Source organism: Phycodurus eques, chromosome 7, assembly GCF_024500275.1.
Source record: "Phycodurus eques isolate BA_2022a chromosome 7, UOR_Pequ_1.1, whole genome shotgun sequence".
NCBI classification, from domain to species: Eukaryota; Metazoa; Chordata; class Actinopteri; order Syngnathiformes; family Syngnathidae; genus Phycodurus; species Phycodurus eques.
In genome coordinates this window covers 30212080-30227922 of record NC_084531.1, presented here as the reverse complement: position 1 = coordinate 30227922, position 15843 = coordinate 30212080, and the positions used below count along the sequence as shown (strand labels likewise).

The 15843-nt window shown below is 50.5% G+C and overlaps 2 protein-coding genes across 2 annotated transcripts; both read right to left on the bottom strand.

The window, feature by feature from the left end:
* Positions 1-3115: 3115 nt before the first annotated feature.
* On the bottom strand, positions 3116-6849 carry foxa3 (forkhead box A3). Its single transcript, XM_061682022.1, has 2 exons — positions 6726-6849; positions 3116-4338 (listed from the first exon to the last, which is right to left on the bottom strand). Exons 1-2 carry the CDS (start codon positions 6798-6800, stop codon positions 3127-3129), a joined length of 1287 nt encoding a protein of 428 aa, XP_061538006.1. The 5' UTR covers positions 6801-6849; the 3' UTR covers positions 3116-3126.
* Positions 6850-11375: 4526 nt separating this feature from the next.
* irf2bp1 (interferon regulatory factor 2 binding protein 1) lies at positions 11376-15275 on the bottom strand. Its single transcript, XM_061681522.1, has 2 exons — positions 14012-15275; positions 11376-12931 (listed from the first exon to the last, which is right to left on the bottom strand). The coding sequence occupies exons 1-2, from the start codon at positions 14977-14979 to the stop codon at positions 12646-12648; spliced, it is 1254 nt and encodes a 417-aa protein (XP_061537506.1). The 5' UTR covers positions 14980-15275; the 3' UTR covers positions 11376-12645.
* Positions 15276-15843: the final 568 nt, after the last annotated feature.

Sequence of the window (15843 nt, the reverse complement as noted above, 5' to 3'; positions counted from 1 at the left end):
GTCCGCGCTACTCTTTGGAATCTGTTCTCGGTCGCTTTACCCGGATGAATAAAGGTGAAATAAATGGAGTATTTTGCCGTTCAAATGCTATTTGCTCACCGAAAGGAGAGAATTGAAGGTTGTTTTGGTTGCTATCCGGTCGGTCAGAAAATGACTTGGATTTGGCCTCAAACGATTTTGTCGCCTTACAAAATGGGAATATTTCCCGCAGAAATTCAACATGCCATTCAGTCATTTGCTCACAAAAAGGCCAAAGATGTTTCTCAAAAACGATTTTGCCGCTAAAATTCGATATCAGGAAAAAATAGAATGCAATATGTTGCCATTAAACATTGAATTTGCTCAAAAAGGCTCCATTACAGATCAAGTAGCGTCAAAATGTCATGAAAAAGACGCCACACAGCATTTGCCCCATTTCAACCTTTTTATTAACAAACGCCAACGACGGCCATCACATTGGGAAGAAGCACAAACAATATATTATAGCGACACACACACACACACACGGTTGAAAAAAAATGGAAGGAAAAAAAATGCGAGCACGTAACTTAAATATGACATTTTCTCTTCCGACGTCACGTGACCCCCACATGACCTCCACCTTGGGCATCCTTCACGTCATTCAGACGAATCGGCATGCGGGGAGAGAAACGGGGGGAAAAAAAGGCACTTTTGGACCGCAATTGGACAACGTTTGGTTCAAGTCAGCGAGACCACCCACACTCGGAATTGGCCCACCTGGCCGTCGGGAGCTCCATAGTGCAAAGTACTGGATGTAAATCTCCCATAGTGCATCTCTCCTCGCCTCTTGTTTTAGTAACCGGCTTCACACACACACGAGCACTCGCGCGCGCGCACACACGCACACACCCCTCGATGAACCGTCCGGTCCGAGCCACTCTTACAGGTAACGGGGGGGGGGCGCGGCATGTTGTCGTTTTAAAGTCTTTACCACAGTTTACTTTGTCTTCTTCCCCCGAACATAGCCTCATATTCCACAACTTTGTTATTCCCAAACACTCCTTATTCCAGAATATTCCATTTTCCAGAATCTTCCTCTCCTACAACTGAGCCAAACCTGAGGATTCCTGTCCCGTAACGTTCCATTTTCCAGAATGATCGTTGATTCTGGAACATTAATATTCCAGAATATTCACATACCAACATCCCCGTATTCCAGAACATTCCCGTTGTCAAACACCCTTAATTCCAGAGTATTCATATTCCGGAACATTCCTTTTCTAGAATTAGAATTTACCAGAGCATTCCTGCCCCATAAAATGTCTTATTCCAGAATAGTCATTTCGTCTGGCATAATACTATTCCAGAATATTCCCATAAAATAACATTCTGAACATTGCAATTCTAGATTCTTCCCTTACCAGAACATTCTTCACGTCAGAACGTCCCCATATTCCAGGACAAGTCCCGAAAAGTCCGTGTTCCAGCACATTCACATTCCAGAACACCTCCCTATTCCAAAATATTCCCAGCCTCGATCCTTCTCACTCCAGAATATTTCTGTCCTGTCACATTCCTTATTCCAGAACATTCCTATTCTGCAAATTTGCCATACTTTCCTTATTCCAGAATATTCTTTGATTCCAGAACACACTCATTCCAGAACTCCTATTCGAAACCATTCCCATCCCAGAGCATCCCGGCCCCGTGTCACTCCTTTATTCCAGATTATCCAATAATCCCGGAACATCCCGTGTTCCGGAATGAAACCAAAAGGGGACACACGGTGCCGGTTGCCGTGGAAATCTTTTTGTAACATGACGAGTAAAAAGTGAAAGTAACACCTGAAGCACACGTTTCGTTTGTAACTCTTTGGACGAAGCAGAATATAAGATATATTAAAATTTAGTCCCTTTATAAATAAATGCAAATACCCCTTGACACACTCGCGCGCTCACACGCACGCACGCACACATTGCCGCTATTTACACTTTGTACAAAGTCCATCTTCATCATCGTCGTCGTCGTCGTCGTCATCATCGTCGTTGCGTGTAACCAGAGAGTCTCCATAGAGGCCGAAGAAAAATGTGCTCCGTCCGATCGCGGCTTCCGAAAGCCGTTTGAGAACCACATTAAGGTCCGTGCACTAGTATGCTCTTTGTCGGCGCCAGTAAGGCAATTCAGAGCACTAGTAGGATGTCAAATAAATGTTCATGCCGCTTGAGCATTTATTCCAGATCCTTGATATCCAGTTCAAGGTCCACGTACTAGTACCCTCTTTGTCCTCACCAGTAGGACAACCTTGGCATACTAGTAGGACAACTTCATGCTGCTTGTGAGGAAAAACTGCGCACTAGTTGACATCTGCATGCTAATAGCACCGCTAGTGAAGCGATAGGTTAACGAGTACAATTTTGTTAGTCGTCGTTCTAATAGCACACAGTTGTCAACTGTTATTAAAGTGAGGGCAAAGAGCGTACTGATATATGCACTGTAAACTGGAGGCTACTAGTGCATGCCACATGCCTACTCGTTGGGCCTAGTAATATTACCAGTGCAACACAGTAGATTACCAGGCATAATTGCATACTAGTAGGCCAAAAAGCGGCCTTAGCAGGTGGAGAAGAACATGACTAGTTAGACAGGGTTGGGGGCGGATTGACCTCACTAATGAGGACAGAGGTTACTAGTATATGGACCTGAAGGTTAAATCTTGAGGAATAAATGCTCATGCCTACCGGTTGGGCCTAGCACACGGGGGAAAAAATGCTTACAATGCACTTCAGTCAATCGGTTACATCATGATTAAAACGTGTTCAACTAAAATGACGTCGGTTTACCACATTTGAATCATGTGCGACCAATCCAAATGATCAAATGAAGTACTTTTTTCAGTTGACCAAGGTTTTATTCCATACCAGTAGGCCAAAATCGACACTAGTAGCGGACAAACACGACCACTACTCGTGTATGGAAATGTGGGAATAACAGAAAACATTACTTGTAAGACTCAGTTGTTCGAGCAGGGGCTGAATTGCCTTACGAGTGAGGACGAAGAGGCTACTAGTGCATGGACCTGAAGTTCGGATCTGGAGGGGAGCTCGAACGGCTTTCCAAACCATTTCCGAGTCTCTTGGGAAAGCCTCCGTTTTGCGTCGCGTTCGATTAGGACGCGTTGAGTACGGAGCGGCTGTAGAGCGTCTGGTAGTAGGCACCGGAGTCCACGGCCCCCGGTCCGGGACTGTCGTAGATCTGCTTGGCTGGCACGGGCGAGCCGCTGGAGGCGTAGCTGTTGTACGCCATCACCTGGTCCTGGTAGGACTTGAGGTCCATCTTCTGCTCGTTGGACATGAGGTTGGTGATGGAGAACGGGTGGTTGAAATTGTAGTGGGGGTCCAGCGACTTGAGGGCATCGCTCTGCAGGTCCATGTGCTGCCCCATGGCGCCGGGGAGGAGGTGGGTGGACTGGGTGTGGAAGATGCCGGCAGAGGAGGCGGGCGGCGGCGGGCAGTCGAGCGGCACCAACAAGGCGTCGTTGGCGGTCCCGCGGGGCAGCGTCTGGTCGTCGGAGGAACCCGGGCGGGAGTTGTCCGAGTGAGCCGAGTCGGCTTCGTCCGAGCCGCCGCCCCCGGCCGGGCTGCGGTCGCCCGATGCGTCGCCCCCCTTGCTGCCGTCTTTGCCCGCCTTCTTGGCCAGCTTGTCGTCGATTTTGAAGCGTTTCTGGCGCCGCAGGTAGCAGCCGTTCTCGAACATGTTACCCGACTGCGGGTGCAGAGTCCAGTAGGAGCCTTTTCCCGGTTTGTCGGGCGAGCGGGCCACCTTGACGAAGCAGTCGTTGAAGGACAACGAGTGGCGGATGGAGTTCTGCCAACGCTGCTGGTTCTCCCGGTAGTACGGGAACAAGTCCATGATCCATTGGTAGATCTCGTTTAGGGTGAGCATTTTGCCGCCGCTCTGCTGGATGGCCATGGTGATGAGCGAGATGTACGAGTAGGGCGGCTTGGCGTGCGTCAGCGAGCGGCGGTACGGCTTGGGCGGGATCTCCTTGGGCCCGCCGCGACTCACGGAGGCGCCCGACGGGTAGCCCAGCTGGCTCACGGACTGGCCCATGTTGCCGTAGTGGGACAGGGAGACCGGGGGGGCGGCGGCCGGACACAGCTGGGTGAGCGAGGGCGCCACCGGGGAGAGCGGCATGTGGGCCGGGCCCGAGCCCACCGAGGCCAGCGGCGACGTGCTGAGTCCCGGGCCGGGGTAGCCCATGTTCAGGCCGCCGCCCCCGCCGCCGCCCGCCGGGTTCAGGTTGATGTAACTGTTGAGGGGCCCCATGGAGCCCATGGACGCCAGGGCGGAGTTCATGCTGCTGGGCGACGGATACATCTGGAACCGAAACACAACGTTAGAGATCCATTCGTCCGCTTTTTGAAAGTGCTTTAGCGACGCGACTGCGCTGAATTTTGGGCGCGGGGCAGTTGTCGACGAACGAGCGCTCGCATTCCCGCCGAAGGACGATTTCGAGTCTTCGCCGACGTCATGCCGACGCCATTCCGCTCTACCTCGCCACCAAACCCAGCGCCGCTCTTCCTCCTTCCTTCCCGAGTGACGGTTTTTCAACTGCACTTGATAATTTCAGGTTCAGGATGTGGGTGCCATCAGCTGGTCTGCAAACTTTCGCCATCAATGGCCTCCGTTCACCCCTCGCGAATCCTATCCATCGAACGGTCAAAGGCACCGAAAGCAAAATGAAAACGCCACTCCGACTCCGCCTTCTCATGTCACTCGCTAGGCCACGCCCCTTAAAGGCACGCATCCAACACGCAGATTCCACCGTATGGACAGCGCACTGAAAACAATTGCGGGGTCGGGTTCCGGCAGCGTTGGGGACTAACGAATGACATGTAACGAGATTACGTAATTACTTATAATGCGTCATTCGATTCTCGTTGCTTTTGGAAATTTCCATGATTGCAATTTTAGTTTCATTTGAGAAATGGACGCTTTTTCTTTTCATATCGCTCCCTCTTTCGAAAGCCGACACTTCTCTTAAAACTCTACTTCATTTGCGTCTGATTAAAACGTTGAATGAAAATCATCCGATATGTTAGTTTCATATTTTAATGATGCGCAACCGAAAATGATCCGCGTTTTTTTTTTTTTCAGTGTAGTATTGGTGTGTTGGATGTGTGCCTGTCAGGGGCGTGGCCTAGCGGGTGACGCCATGCGTCGCAGTCACGTTCGTGGCCTCCAGCAGCTCCTTGCCAGTGTTGTCATTTTGCATTTGTCTGCAACGGCTCCCCTTGCCCGCGTGCCCGGGCATCTTTGTGCCCGCGTCACCGAAGCCCAAAGCGCGTAAGTTGGGCCACTCGCAAGTCGAGGCGCCGCAAACGAGCAACTCCCGAAATCAAATCGGCAGAAATTCAACGGGCTTATTGCAGGGCGACTTCGGATTTGGATTTGAACGTGAAAGAGTCCTTTTTGAGCGTCTTGGGTTTCTTTTTCTCCTTTTTCCCCGCTTGTCAATGCACAATGGAGCTCTCAGTGCGCGTGGATTTCACACTCACGCGTGAACGTCAAAGTGCGTAAAAAGCGCGTCACGCTGCCGCTGCCGCTGCTGCTGCTGCTCTTTTTTTGGGGGGGGGGGCGTATTTTTATTTATTTTTTTTTACCCGCACTTTTGCTCGCCAAGCACCGAAAAACGCAGACAGATCCAAAAAGCTTTCCAAATGTTACTTATTCGTACACTTTTTGTTTTAATCAAACGAATAATGATTTAAAAAAAAAAAAAAGTGAGGGGAGTTGAGCCTTGACGCGCACTTCGGGTTAAATATTTACAAGGTGTGAATTGCATCAGCAGCTGATGACATTAACTTTAAATTGAATTAACAGCTGGACATGAACCTTTTACATCTTTCAATTGTATAATAAATGTCAAATCAACGTATTTGCATTCATCGGCTCGCTAGAAAACGCATTCAAATAAACTGCAATTACGTCACGGAACGTGAACAGTTGCTTCATTTTTTGCCTGACTAAATTTAAAATAAAAAGGCTGTTACGCAGATAAAATATAAATGTAATTATTCGTTGATTCCTTGCGGCTCGAGAAATAAAATGTCGGGTATTTAATTATTTGTTGTTGGGTTTTTTTTTTGCCTGTAAAATATATATATATATTTTTTTTTAATTATTTTGGTCTTTAAAACATGTCATAGTTTTATGTTTTGTATGTATTGTTTGTTTTTACCGTTAAATGTATATTTATTTCCCCCCCCCCCTTTTTTTTAATTTTCTGGCATATTATATATATATATTATATATAAGCCTAAAAATATACACATTTAATTATTTTATGCTTCCTTTTTAGTATGTAAAATATATATTTAGTTACTTTTATGCTCTTTTGGCCTGCAGATGTATTGAAATATGTATAGATATAATGATTTGATGTTGTTTAGGCATGAAAAAAAAAGTACATTTGTCTATTTCTTTTGGCTTGTATGTCTATTGAATTGTCTTTGCTCTTTTAGGCCTTTAAATATGTCAACTCTGTTTTGTATTGGCATACAAAATCTTTTTTTCTCCATATGAAATCAATATTCATGAATTTTTAATGTTTCTTAATGCTGCTTTTCCAGCTTGTAAAATAGGGATAATTGTTGATGGCGGCTTTGGCGTTTTGCTGTCGTTCTTATTTTTGCAGCACGTGAATTATGAAAGCATATCCCCCCCCCCCCCCCCATTCCCCATCCCCCTCCCTCCGTTCTTACCTCGTTGGCCTCGCTGTAGAAAGTATTCCATGACTCGGGCAGGTCGTGCGCTTCCATCTTCACCGAGCTCAACATCCCCACGAAGATAAACTTGGCGGAGAACTGGACGCGCTGCGAGCACCTTCGTCACACTTTTGGATTTCAACGCTTTTCCCCTCCCGCTCTCGCTTCCCCCCCCCCCCCCCCCGCCCCAAGACAAAAAAATAAAAAAACAAACAAAAAAAATAAGTTGAAATCCTTGTTGACGCACACACAAAAAAAAAAAAATGCTCCGTTGACGTGGAAAGTTGGACGAAGTCGTCACTCAAAGTTCATTGGTCCATTGTTTTTCCAACTTTTTTCTCTCTTTTTTTCCAGGCCTGATGTGATGTCTCGAGCGTGTCAAGCGGACGTGAGGAAAGCCGCCAGCAGCCGGGATCCTTTATAAGGTACGGCCGGGACCACGCCCCCCCCAACGTCCAGAACCACCCTCACCTTCGCCCACCCTCATCTCCGCCCCTGCGGCACATTTCAATACGGAAGGAGAATCCCTGGGGGAAAAAAAAAAACCCAAAAAGAGGCCGATGTGGCCCCCTGGCGTGCTGTTGATTGGCCCGGTCGGACCGGCGGCCACCCCAGCTGCGGCGCGACCCCCAAATGCCGCCCACACACACACACCCTCGAAAGCCCGTTCAAAGTTGAAATGGCACAATTAATGCACAAGTGAAATCGTGATGTTGAAAAGTGTTGCTTGGGGGGGGGGGGCGTCCGTCAGTTGGTGGGCCGAGGGTGGGGGCGTGAAAGTCGTTCATTCCCGCGGCTGTCACCTACCTGGAACCTTTAACACGTTGGCTGGCAAAAGGTTGCAAAGTGAACGAGACGCAAAAAACAAAGAACAACGTCGCGCTTAATATTCATAACAAGACGATTATTATTCATGCGCTGCTTTTCGATTGTTGCCATAATGGAGCCACAAGTGCATCCAATCACAGAATTAGACGCCGGCCTTTATTTCTTTCCTTCATTGATTGACGTAACCTTTCATATCCAGTAAAGCGATTGAGAACATTAATACAATCTAAAAGAAATACATACACATAGCAAAACCATATTGACACCATGCATACAATCCCAATGATGACTCAACGGTTCATAACAGAGGAAGATGAGCAATATCTCGAAATATTAATTAGTATTATTTTCTATTCATCATTTAACACACACACACACTTATATCTGTATTCTTTTTTTAAGTTATTTGGTCTGTAAATGTACACGTTTAATTCTTCAATGCTTTTTTTAACCTTAGAAATATCTTATTATTGTGATGTGTCGGCGCGTAATTTCCATATTGAATGACTTTCACGCTCCCCTTCTGCTCTTTGTTTTGAATCATTTTATGTCGTGCATATTTTTCCTTTGTATTTATTGTAGTGCAAATCACATTTAGGCCTAAATTGAAAACTTTTTGGGTCAAGATTTATTTTATTTTTTTTCAAATCACTGCGCGCGAATCTCCCGCCACCTAATTTTGTCATGTTTGCCAACTAGCATGTAAACATAATAGCAAAGAATGTGTTGTGTTGTGTGTTGTGTTGTGTGCGCGCCGCACCGAGGCCGAATACACAAGACGGCCGTGCGCGTGCATGTGAATGGCGGCCACAGGCTGAATGGTGATGTAATGACGTGCACGCGGGAGGTCGTCGGCGGGGATTAGGGGTCAACAGGAGAAAAAAAAGAGGGGGCGGCGCGAACACGCGCGCACCTGCATCAAGGAATGCCAGAATGGATGCGGGCGGGCGCGGGCGCGTGCGCGTGGGATGATGCGATTAAGGCAGCTAATCCTGTTAGTGACGTCATCCACGGGATAAGGCAATGCCGTTTTTTATTGAAAACAAATTAGGGCGTAAATAATCAGAATGATACAAATGACAAAAATACGACATGAATGGTTCAAATTGAGGATAATTCATCAAATAGAAAAGAAGTCAAATGGACTTTTTTACACGTCAGTCAAACTTAAAACGACACGCGGGCACAAATACAATGAGCAGGATGATACAAAAAAAAGAATCAACTTGATCTTGGCGTCGGCTTTTATTACTTTTTCTCTCAAAAACAACTTTTTTCTCGTCAACTTCTCAAACAAATACAACCCTAAAAATAGAAATACAATCCTACTTTTTGCATTTTTTTCCCCTTTGAAATCTCAAATCTCAAATCTCATCTCGATTACGCCTCCATTTTGGGAGCCGCTTCTCCTCACGCGGGCGGCGGGCGCGCTGGAGCCCATCCCAGCCGTCATCGGGCAGGAGGCGGGTAAACCCTCAACTGGTCGCCAGCCAATCGCAGGGCACATACGAACAAGCGACCATTCGCACCTACGCTCAATTCAGAGTCTTCCATCAACCTGGCGAGGAGAACGTGCAAACTCCACACGGGCGGGGCCGGGGATTTGTGTGTCCCAATGATTCTCGGAGCTAAGTTGTCTGGGGCTTTATGCCCCTTTATGCCCCTTTATGCCCCTGGCAGGGTCAACCGTGGCAAACAGGTCCTCGGTGAGGGACCAGGCAAGGCACGGCTCCCAAGACCCCTATGAAGAACACATTAAATGGACTTCGTTTTCCCTCGCCCGGACGCGGGTCACCGGGGCCCCCCCCCCTCTGGAGCCAGGCCTGGAGGTGGGGCTCGAAGGATAACGCCCGGCGGCCGGGCCCGCACCCGCGGCCCGAAAGGGTAACGTGGGTGCCCCTTCCCGTGGGCTCACCCTGCGGGAGGGGCCATAGGGAACAAACAGCAGTTGAGAGTACCCACCCTTTTTGGAGTCCTTCGGAGGGGGCGCTGGAGAGCGCGCCCGCTGGGGACTCCATCGTTCTGCTGGGGGACTTCAGTGCTCACGTGGGCAATGACAGCGAGACCTGGAAGACCCCCCCCCCCCCTGATCGGAACCGTCAGAAGGAGTTTCAACTCCCACCTCCGACAGAACTTTGCTCGCGTTCCGAGGGAGGCGGGGGACATCGAGTCCGAGCGTGCTGTCGGCGCCTGTCCCCGAACCCGTTGGCGGAGGGATGCCTATCGGGCCTTTTTTGGCCTGTGGGACTCCTGAGGCAGCCGATGGGTACCCGGCTGCCCAAGCGGAATGTCGCTCGGGTGGTCGCAGAGGCAAAAACTCGGGCATGGGAGGAGTTCGGCGTGGCCATGGAGAAAGACTTCCGGACGGCTTCGAGCAAATTCTGGTCTACCGGGAGGGGGAAGCAGTGCCTCTGGATTGCCAGACTGGGGTGGTGGTCCCCCCCCTTGAGGGTGTGTTCCAACTACAGGGGGGATCACACTCTATTCAGGGGTGCTGGAGAGGAGGGTCCGTCGGGAAGGCCATTTTTCCGTGTTTTTTTTACCTTCCCTTTTAAAATGTCTTGAACAAGTTCCCAGAGGAGACGACAACCGATCATATTTGGTGAGAATTCGGATACGAGTGTAGCGACAGGAATGTCTTTTGTAATATGTATCGGGGGTCACCGTGGACTCCGTGGAACCTTCCAGCATCCTCATCCTCCACCAACCAGGAAGTAGCCTGCTTTGCACCCGACAACAGAATGTGACACCCAATCATTCATTTTCACTTTGAGTCAAGTTCAGCCGTCACTTGGCTCAGACATTTGTTGACTTACACTCTATATCGCATTGCTTTAAAAACAAAAATGGACCCAAGGTTGGTTCTTCACTGTCCCGCATATGAACATGAATTTCAGATATTTGGTTCATGGTTCTTAGATTACAAGTCACAGTGAGCCAGCTCGTCGCAGGTGACGTCACAGGTCGCTCCCTCGAATCCGCATCTGCTGTGCGCGTGCGCGTGGCCTCCTTTTCACGCGAATGCCCCCGCCGCGTGCTCCATTAGCACGTGCATAATTGCCCCCACAATGGCGCTAATGAGGTGACGCTAATGGAGGAAGTCACACATCCACTTTGACTCCCTTCGTTTTTGTTTTGTTCTTCTTTTTTTTCGCAAATGAACGTCAGCGTCGTCTCCGGAGGATTCAGCCGAGCATTTGTCCCGCCGCGGACGGATAAATGCAGTCGGCGCAGTCGCACGCGCGCGCGCGCGGCACCACCGCGACGCCTGCTGGCCAAAACTGGACAGGCGGCGCTCGGGCTATGACGTCACGCGACGGAAGCGCAAAGAATGCGTTTGCTCAACTTTTGTCAAAGCCACCCACGCGTTGTCTCAAGAACTCTCAGTGTAGTTCTGAATTGGAACATGTACATCGATTAAAATGTGTTAATTTCCTCGGCGGGGACCATGACGTCAGCGGAGCACGTTGGAATCACGTGCGGCCCAAGAACATGATCAATCGAGATTTGGTTTTCCTTTTGCCCGTGGACGTCGGCTCGCACATCGACACCAAAAATGGACTCAAATATATTCCGTATACTCCCAGGCGATATTACGCCGACGAGAAGCCGCGCGTCTTTGTCAGTCGCCTATAAACGCCGATTGACTTCGACTTGGATGGTCGATAAATCGACTTTTCTGGAGATGAAAAGGGTCTCCTCATACCCGAAGGATTCACTGAATATATTCCACCGCGTGCTCGAGTTCGTTTTGAACAGTTCAAGCGCTTAGAGAGCAGTTGTACATATGATAAGAAAGAAAAACAAAAGACAAATGGGACGTTTTCCATCTGGTTTATTCCCACCGGGACGTTTTGTACAAGAAGCCGCGGTCAAAAGACGAGCGAGCCGATTGGTCGACGCCGCGAGGAGGCGGGGCGCTTCCGCACAAGGCACTTACTTGTCGCGACGCCGTTAGCATTATTAGCGTATAGCCGTGGAGCTTGTATACACAAAGGTTGGCTTTGGTTTGGCTCGTCTGCGCGACGAACATTCTGGTTGTTCTGCCCAAAAAAAAAAATACTGAATTAACATTTATGCCAACAAGAAACAAAAACTAAAGACTCAAACTTTGTTTAAAAAAACAACAACAACAACAACAAAAAACGTCCTCAGGTTTTGTGAAGTGCAACCGTTTTCAACAGCAGCCTGCAAAATGGCCGCTTGCACTTGAAAAAAAAAAACGGGAACCTTCTAGAAGGAAAACATGCGTTCACTGTGAACATTCGCCCACTGGCAGGCGGGTCACGTGACACGGGAAAGTGTGTGCGCGTGTTTGTCAAATGTATTCTTGTCTTTCTATATTTCTGTGGCACCAGCCTTGGCATCCCATTGATTTGTTTTAATCGGGGGGGCCGGTATTCTTTATGGGGGACATTTGGACTGGTCTGTACATCTTGGGGCCAAGGAACTAAGTTGAAGTGAGTGGAGGAGCTTCCATCAGTCCTTTGCTGCCATCTTGTGGCACGTATAGGCAATTGCTGGCGGACGGGATGGCACACGACATTCTCGTTTTTCTATCTTTGTGTGGCACCGCTGTTGAGATTCAGTTTTCATTTGGGACATTGACACAGGACCAAATGAAGAAAACGCTAGTGTGTGAATGATTGTCTTTCTACGTTCGCATGGCAACACCCTTCTTCGTAGGGACATTTCGCTTGATCCAAGTAACGTGACTAGTATGTCCGAGTGTGGGCTTTCTTGTCATTTACGGAGGACACATTTTCGTCTGGTCGGCACACGGACAACGCTAGGATGAGCGTGTGTTGTTGTCTTTTTATATTTGTGCGGCACCAACTGTTTTGGTCATAATTGTTTTTTTGTGTGTGGGAACATTGGGCTGCTTGAAATAAGGACACCGCTAGCGCGTGTGTCCTTGTCTTTCTATTATTGCGGACAATATTGGGATGAGCTCTGAGGCGCCTCGCGCGCGCGTGCGTCCACGCCAGAGACGAACGGTGGCCCACACATCGGGTCGTTGCAAACGTGTTTGTGTGTGCGAGTGTCCCGCCTGCCCGCCGTTGTTCCAGGTTTCCACGGAAACCGACCATCACGTCTCCCGCTCCTTCTTGACGGTGACGTCGCCGCTCTGCGCCGCCGCGCCGGGGGGGGCGCCGCCGCCTCCGCCGGGACCGCCGGGCCCCGCCCCCGGCGCGGCCGCCGGCGGGGCGCCCGCCGCGCCGGTGCCCAAGATGGTGGACACCTCGCCCTGCATGAACGCCCAGGGGGGGCTGTTGAGCGACGTGTCCAGCGGGCAGCGCTCGCCGCTGGGGCAGTAAACCTCGCCGTCACCCCGCCGGCTCTGGATGTACACTCTGGTGCACGGGAAGCAGAACCTGTACGTACGCACACACAGCATCAGTACATTTAGATACAATATTAGGAAATATCATGCCATGGAACAGTGCGTTTCGCTTATTGGTGACATTTATTTAGGAAGTAAGTGTATTTGTGCCTTTTATGAAGCAAACGTAGGCCCTTGTTTTTACTGTTTATGATTAACATTGCTTAGTTAATATTTAGCTTGTAAGATAGCTAAGGTTTTAAAAAACAAAAACTTTCAAGTTGTGTTCAATTCACTGTTACATTCAAGCCTGGGAGTGTTTTGTTTGATTGCTTAACACCTTTTTACAATTGTAAAACAGTGAAGCACCAGATTATTTTTTCAATTTACATTCAATCCTGGAGCATTTGTTGTTTAAAAGGTTCTACTTTAACAGTCACAATTGCAAATTGCAAATAACGTTCGACGTCATAATTGGGTGTTCAACGGTACGCTCACCGGCCACAAAAGATGAGCTCGCTTTCGACTGGCGCCGTTCGAGGAAAGTATTCATTTGAGCGCCGTTTCGAAACAGGGCCGCCAAAGTTGCTCAACTTTTACCACCGCTGATTATTAATGTACATTCAAATGTTGTGTTTTTCCCTTTCCAGCAACAAAGGTTGACTTTAAGGTGAAAGCTTTCGACACAAACAAATTAAATAACGTGCAAAATCTCTATTTCAAGGTATCCATTACTCGCGAAGGCTGTCGATACGAGAGGCAAAAAAGTCGACAACAATTGGGTTGTCGCTACACCGCTGCGGTTTGACACTTGGGCGAATCATCATTTGGTCAGACAGCAAGCAAGGACTTTGTTGGCAATTATCTGACATTGCGGTAATTCGGGATGTTCGACACCACCAGACTAACATCAGTGTTCAATGCAACTTGTACTTTTGACGCATCAAATTTCAACGGAGCCAACGACGGGTCATTGTTATCGGCGCAAATGACGACGCCGCGCCAGAGGACTCGCTCGATGTCAGGCGATGATGATTGGATTTGTATTTTTTTTTGGGCGTGTCGACGGTTGGTATCGGCGGCCTTCGAGTACCCGCTTCATCCCCGGCAATAGCGCGCAGTGAGTACACACCTGTGTCCCGGTACGGACGGACACTGCACGAAGTGCGTGTCCTCCAGCCTCTCGTGGCACAGCGTGCAGGACAAGGTGCTTCCGGTGGCGGCCGAGGCGGAGCCCAGCTCGGCTCGTCCGAGGCCGGGGGCGGCGGCCTCGGACGAGCCGCCCGACGACAGCGGCTCGCCCCCGGCTCGGGCGGCGAGGGGCCGCGGCTGCCTGGCCGGCGACGACGCGGGCTTGGGGCTCGTCTGGCTGACGGAAGCCGACGAGGAGGGCAGGCCGGCGGCGCCCTTGCTGGGGCCGGCGTGCGACTTGGGCTGGGCCTGGGACGAGCTCAGCTCCCGCTCGAGCTCGGGCGTGATGAAGGGGGCGATGCCCATGCCGATGCCCAGCTGCCGGCGGTTCATCTCGGCCAGCACGGGCGCCGGGAAGATCATCGGGCCGCTCATGGGCGCCGTCCTGGCGGTCAGGCCGGCCGGCATGCCCGCCAGCAGCCCGTGGGGGATGCCCGCTATGCTCTGAGTCACAAGATTCGGCGGAATGGCCGCGCCGATCATGGGTCTCCGGCCGCCGCTGGGACTCTGGCGGTTCCCCTCTGGCGGCGGCGGCTGCGGCTGCCCGTCGCGGTGCAAGCCGTTGGGCGGCACGCGAGCGGCGGACACGCCGCCGCCGCCGTCCCCTCGGGCTCCGCGCTCGAAGCGCTCGCCGTGCGTCGTCGCCGGCTCCCCGCGGCCCGGCGCGGCGTGCTTGTGCGGCGAGGGTCCCGGTCCGGGCGAGCGCACGTTGCCGTCCTGCACGCCGCCGTGGCTGCGCTTGAGCTGCCGCGCGCTGGCGATCAGGAACTCGATCTGGTTGGCCCCCTCGTAGTTGACGCAGCCGCGGCACACCACCTCGCTGAAGTCCCACACCACCGTCCACGGCATCTTGGGCAGGTCGCACAGGTAGCACCACTGGCGCCGCGACGACGACGAAGGCGACGACATGTTGGGCGGCACGGCTAGCACGGGCTAGCTAACCCGACCGATTTCTCTTCAAAGTGCTGCTCGCGGCGCTGTTTGCTAACTAGCCTCCCCTTCGGCTCGTTCCGCTCCGCGTCGGAACAGCCGCAAACATGCGAAGGACGCACAGCGAGGGAGCAACGTGTGGATTCCGACCATTTGTTTACCCGGTCGGGCCTGCTCGCGGCTGCTGTCGAACCGCTCTCGCAGGACACGCCGGAGCCTTACGTCAAAACCGGCCGGGTGCATTGTGGGTGATGTAGTTTATCCGTCGGACTCGTTCGACGCGCGCCCCTGCGCCGCGACTGGTGGCGGGACTACAGACGGGGCTGCCACCGGAAGTCAGACAACCGACCGGCGTCATTCGCTCTCGCCCAAAAGCGTCCTTTCAAAATGCGCTCGGCTGGCCGGATTCGCGTGGAAATGATGTCACGTGCGTACGCAGAACGAAATCATTCGCAACGATATGACAAAACTGGAGACAATTGCGGCTCCACATCTCTTCCAAAGCCATAGTTCATAGTTATGAACGTTTCTTCAAAACGAAATCCTTTCCAGTCCAAATCAAAGACGTTTCCTCTGTTGTAAAGGGTATTATTCTTGAGTTCATCTCTTTTATCAAAATACGTATTGACATTCAAACAGCTCTCACAATGAGAGGAATTGAGACGTTGGATCGAAAAATGTACAAATAAACATGTGAGGAACACACGTCACAATTAGATGATAGAAGTTGCTGTAAAACATGCTTGTGCCTCTTCAACTTCTGCATTTCGAATAAAGTTCGAGTCAGAGACAATTGACACATTTATTTTGTGTTTGCCCCTGCGCCATCTAAGTTTGGGAGGG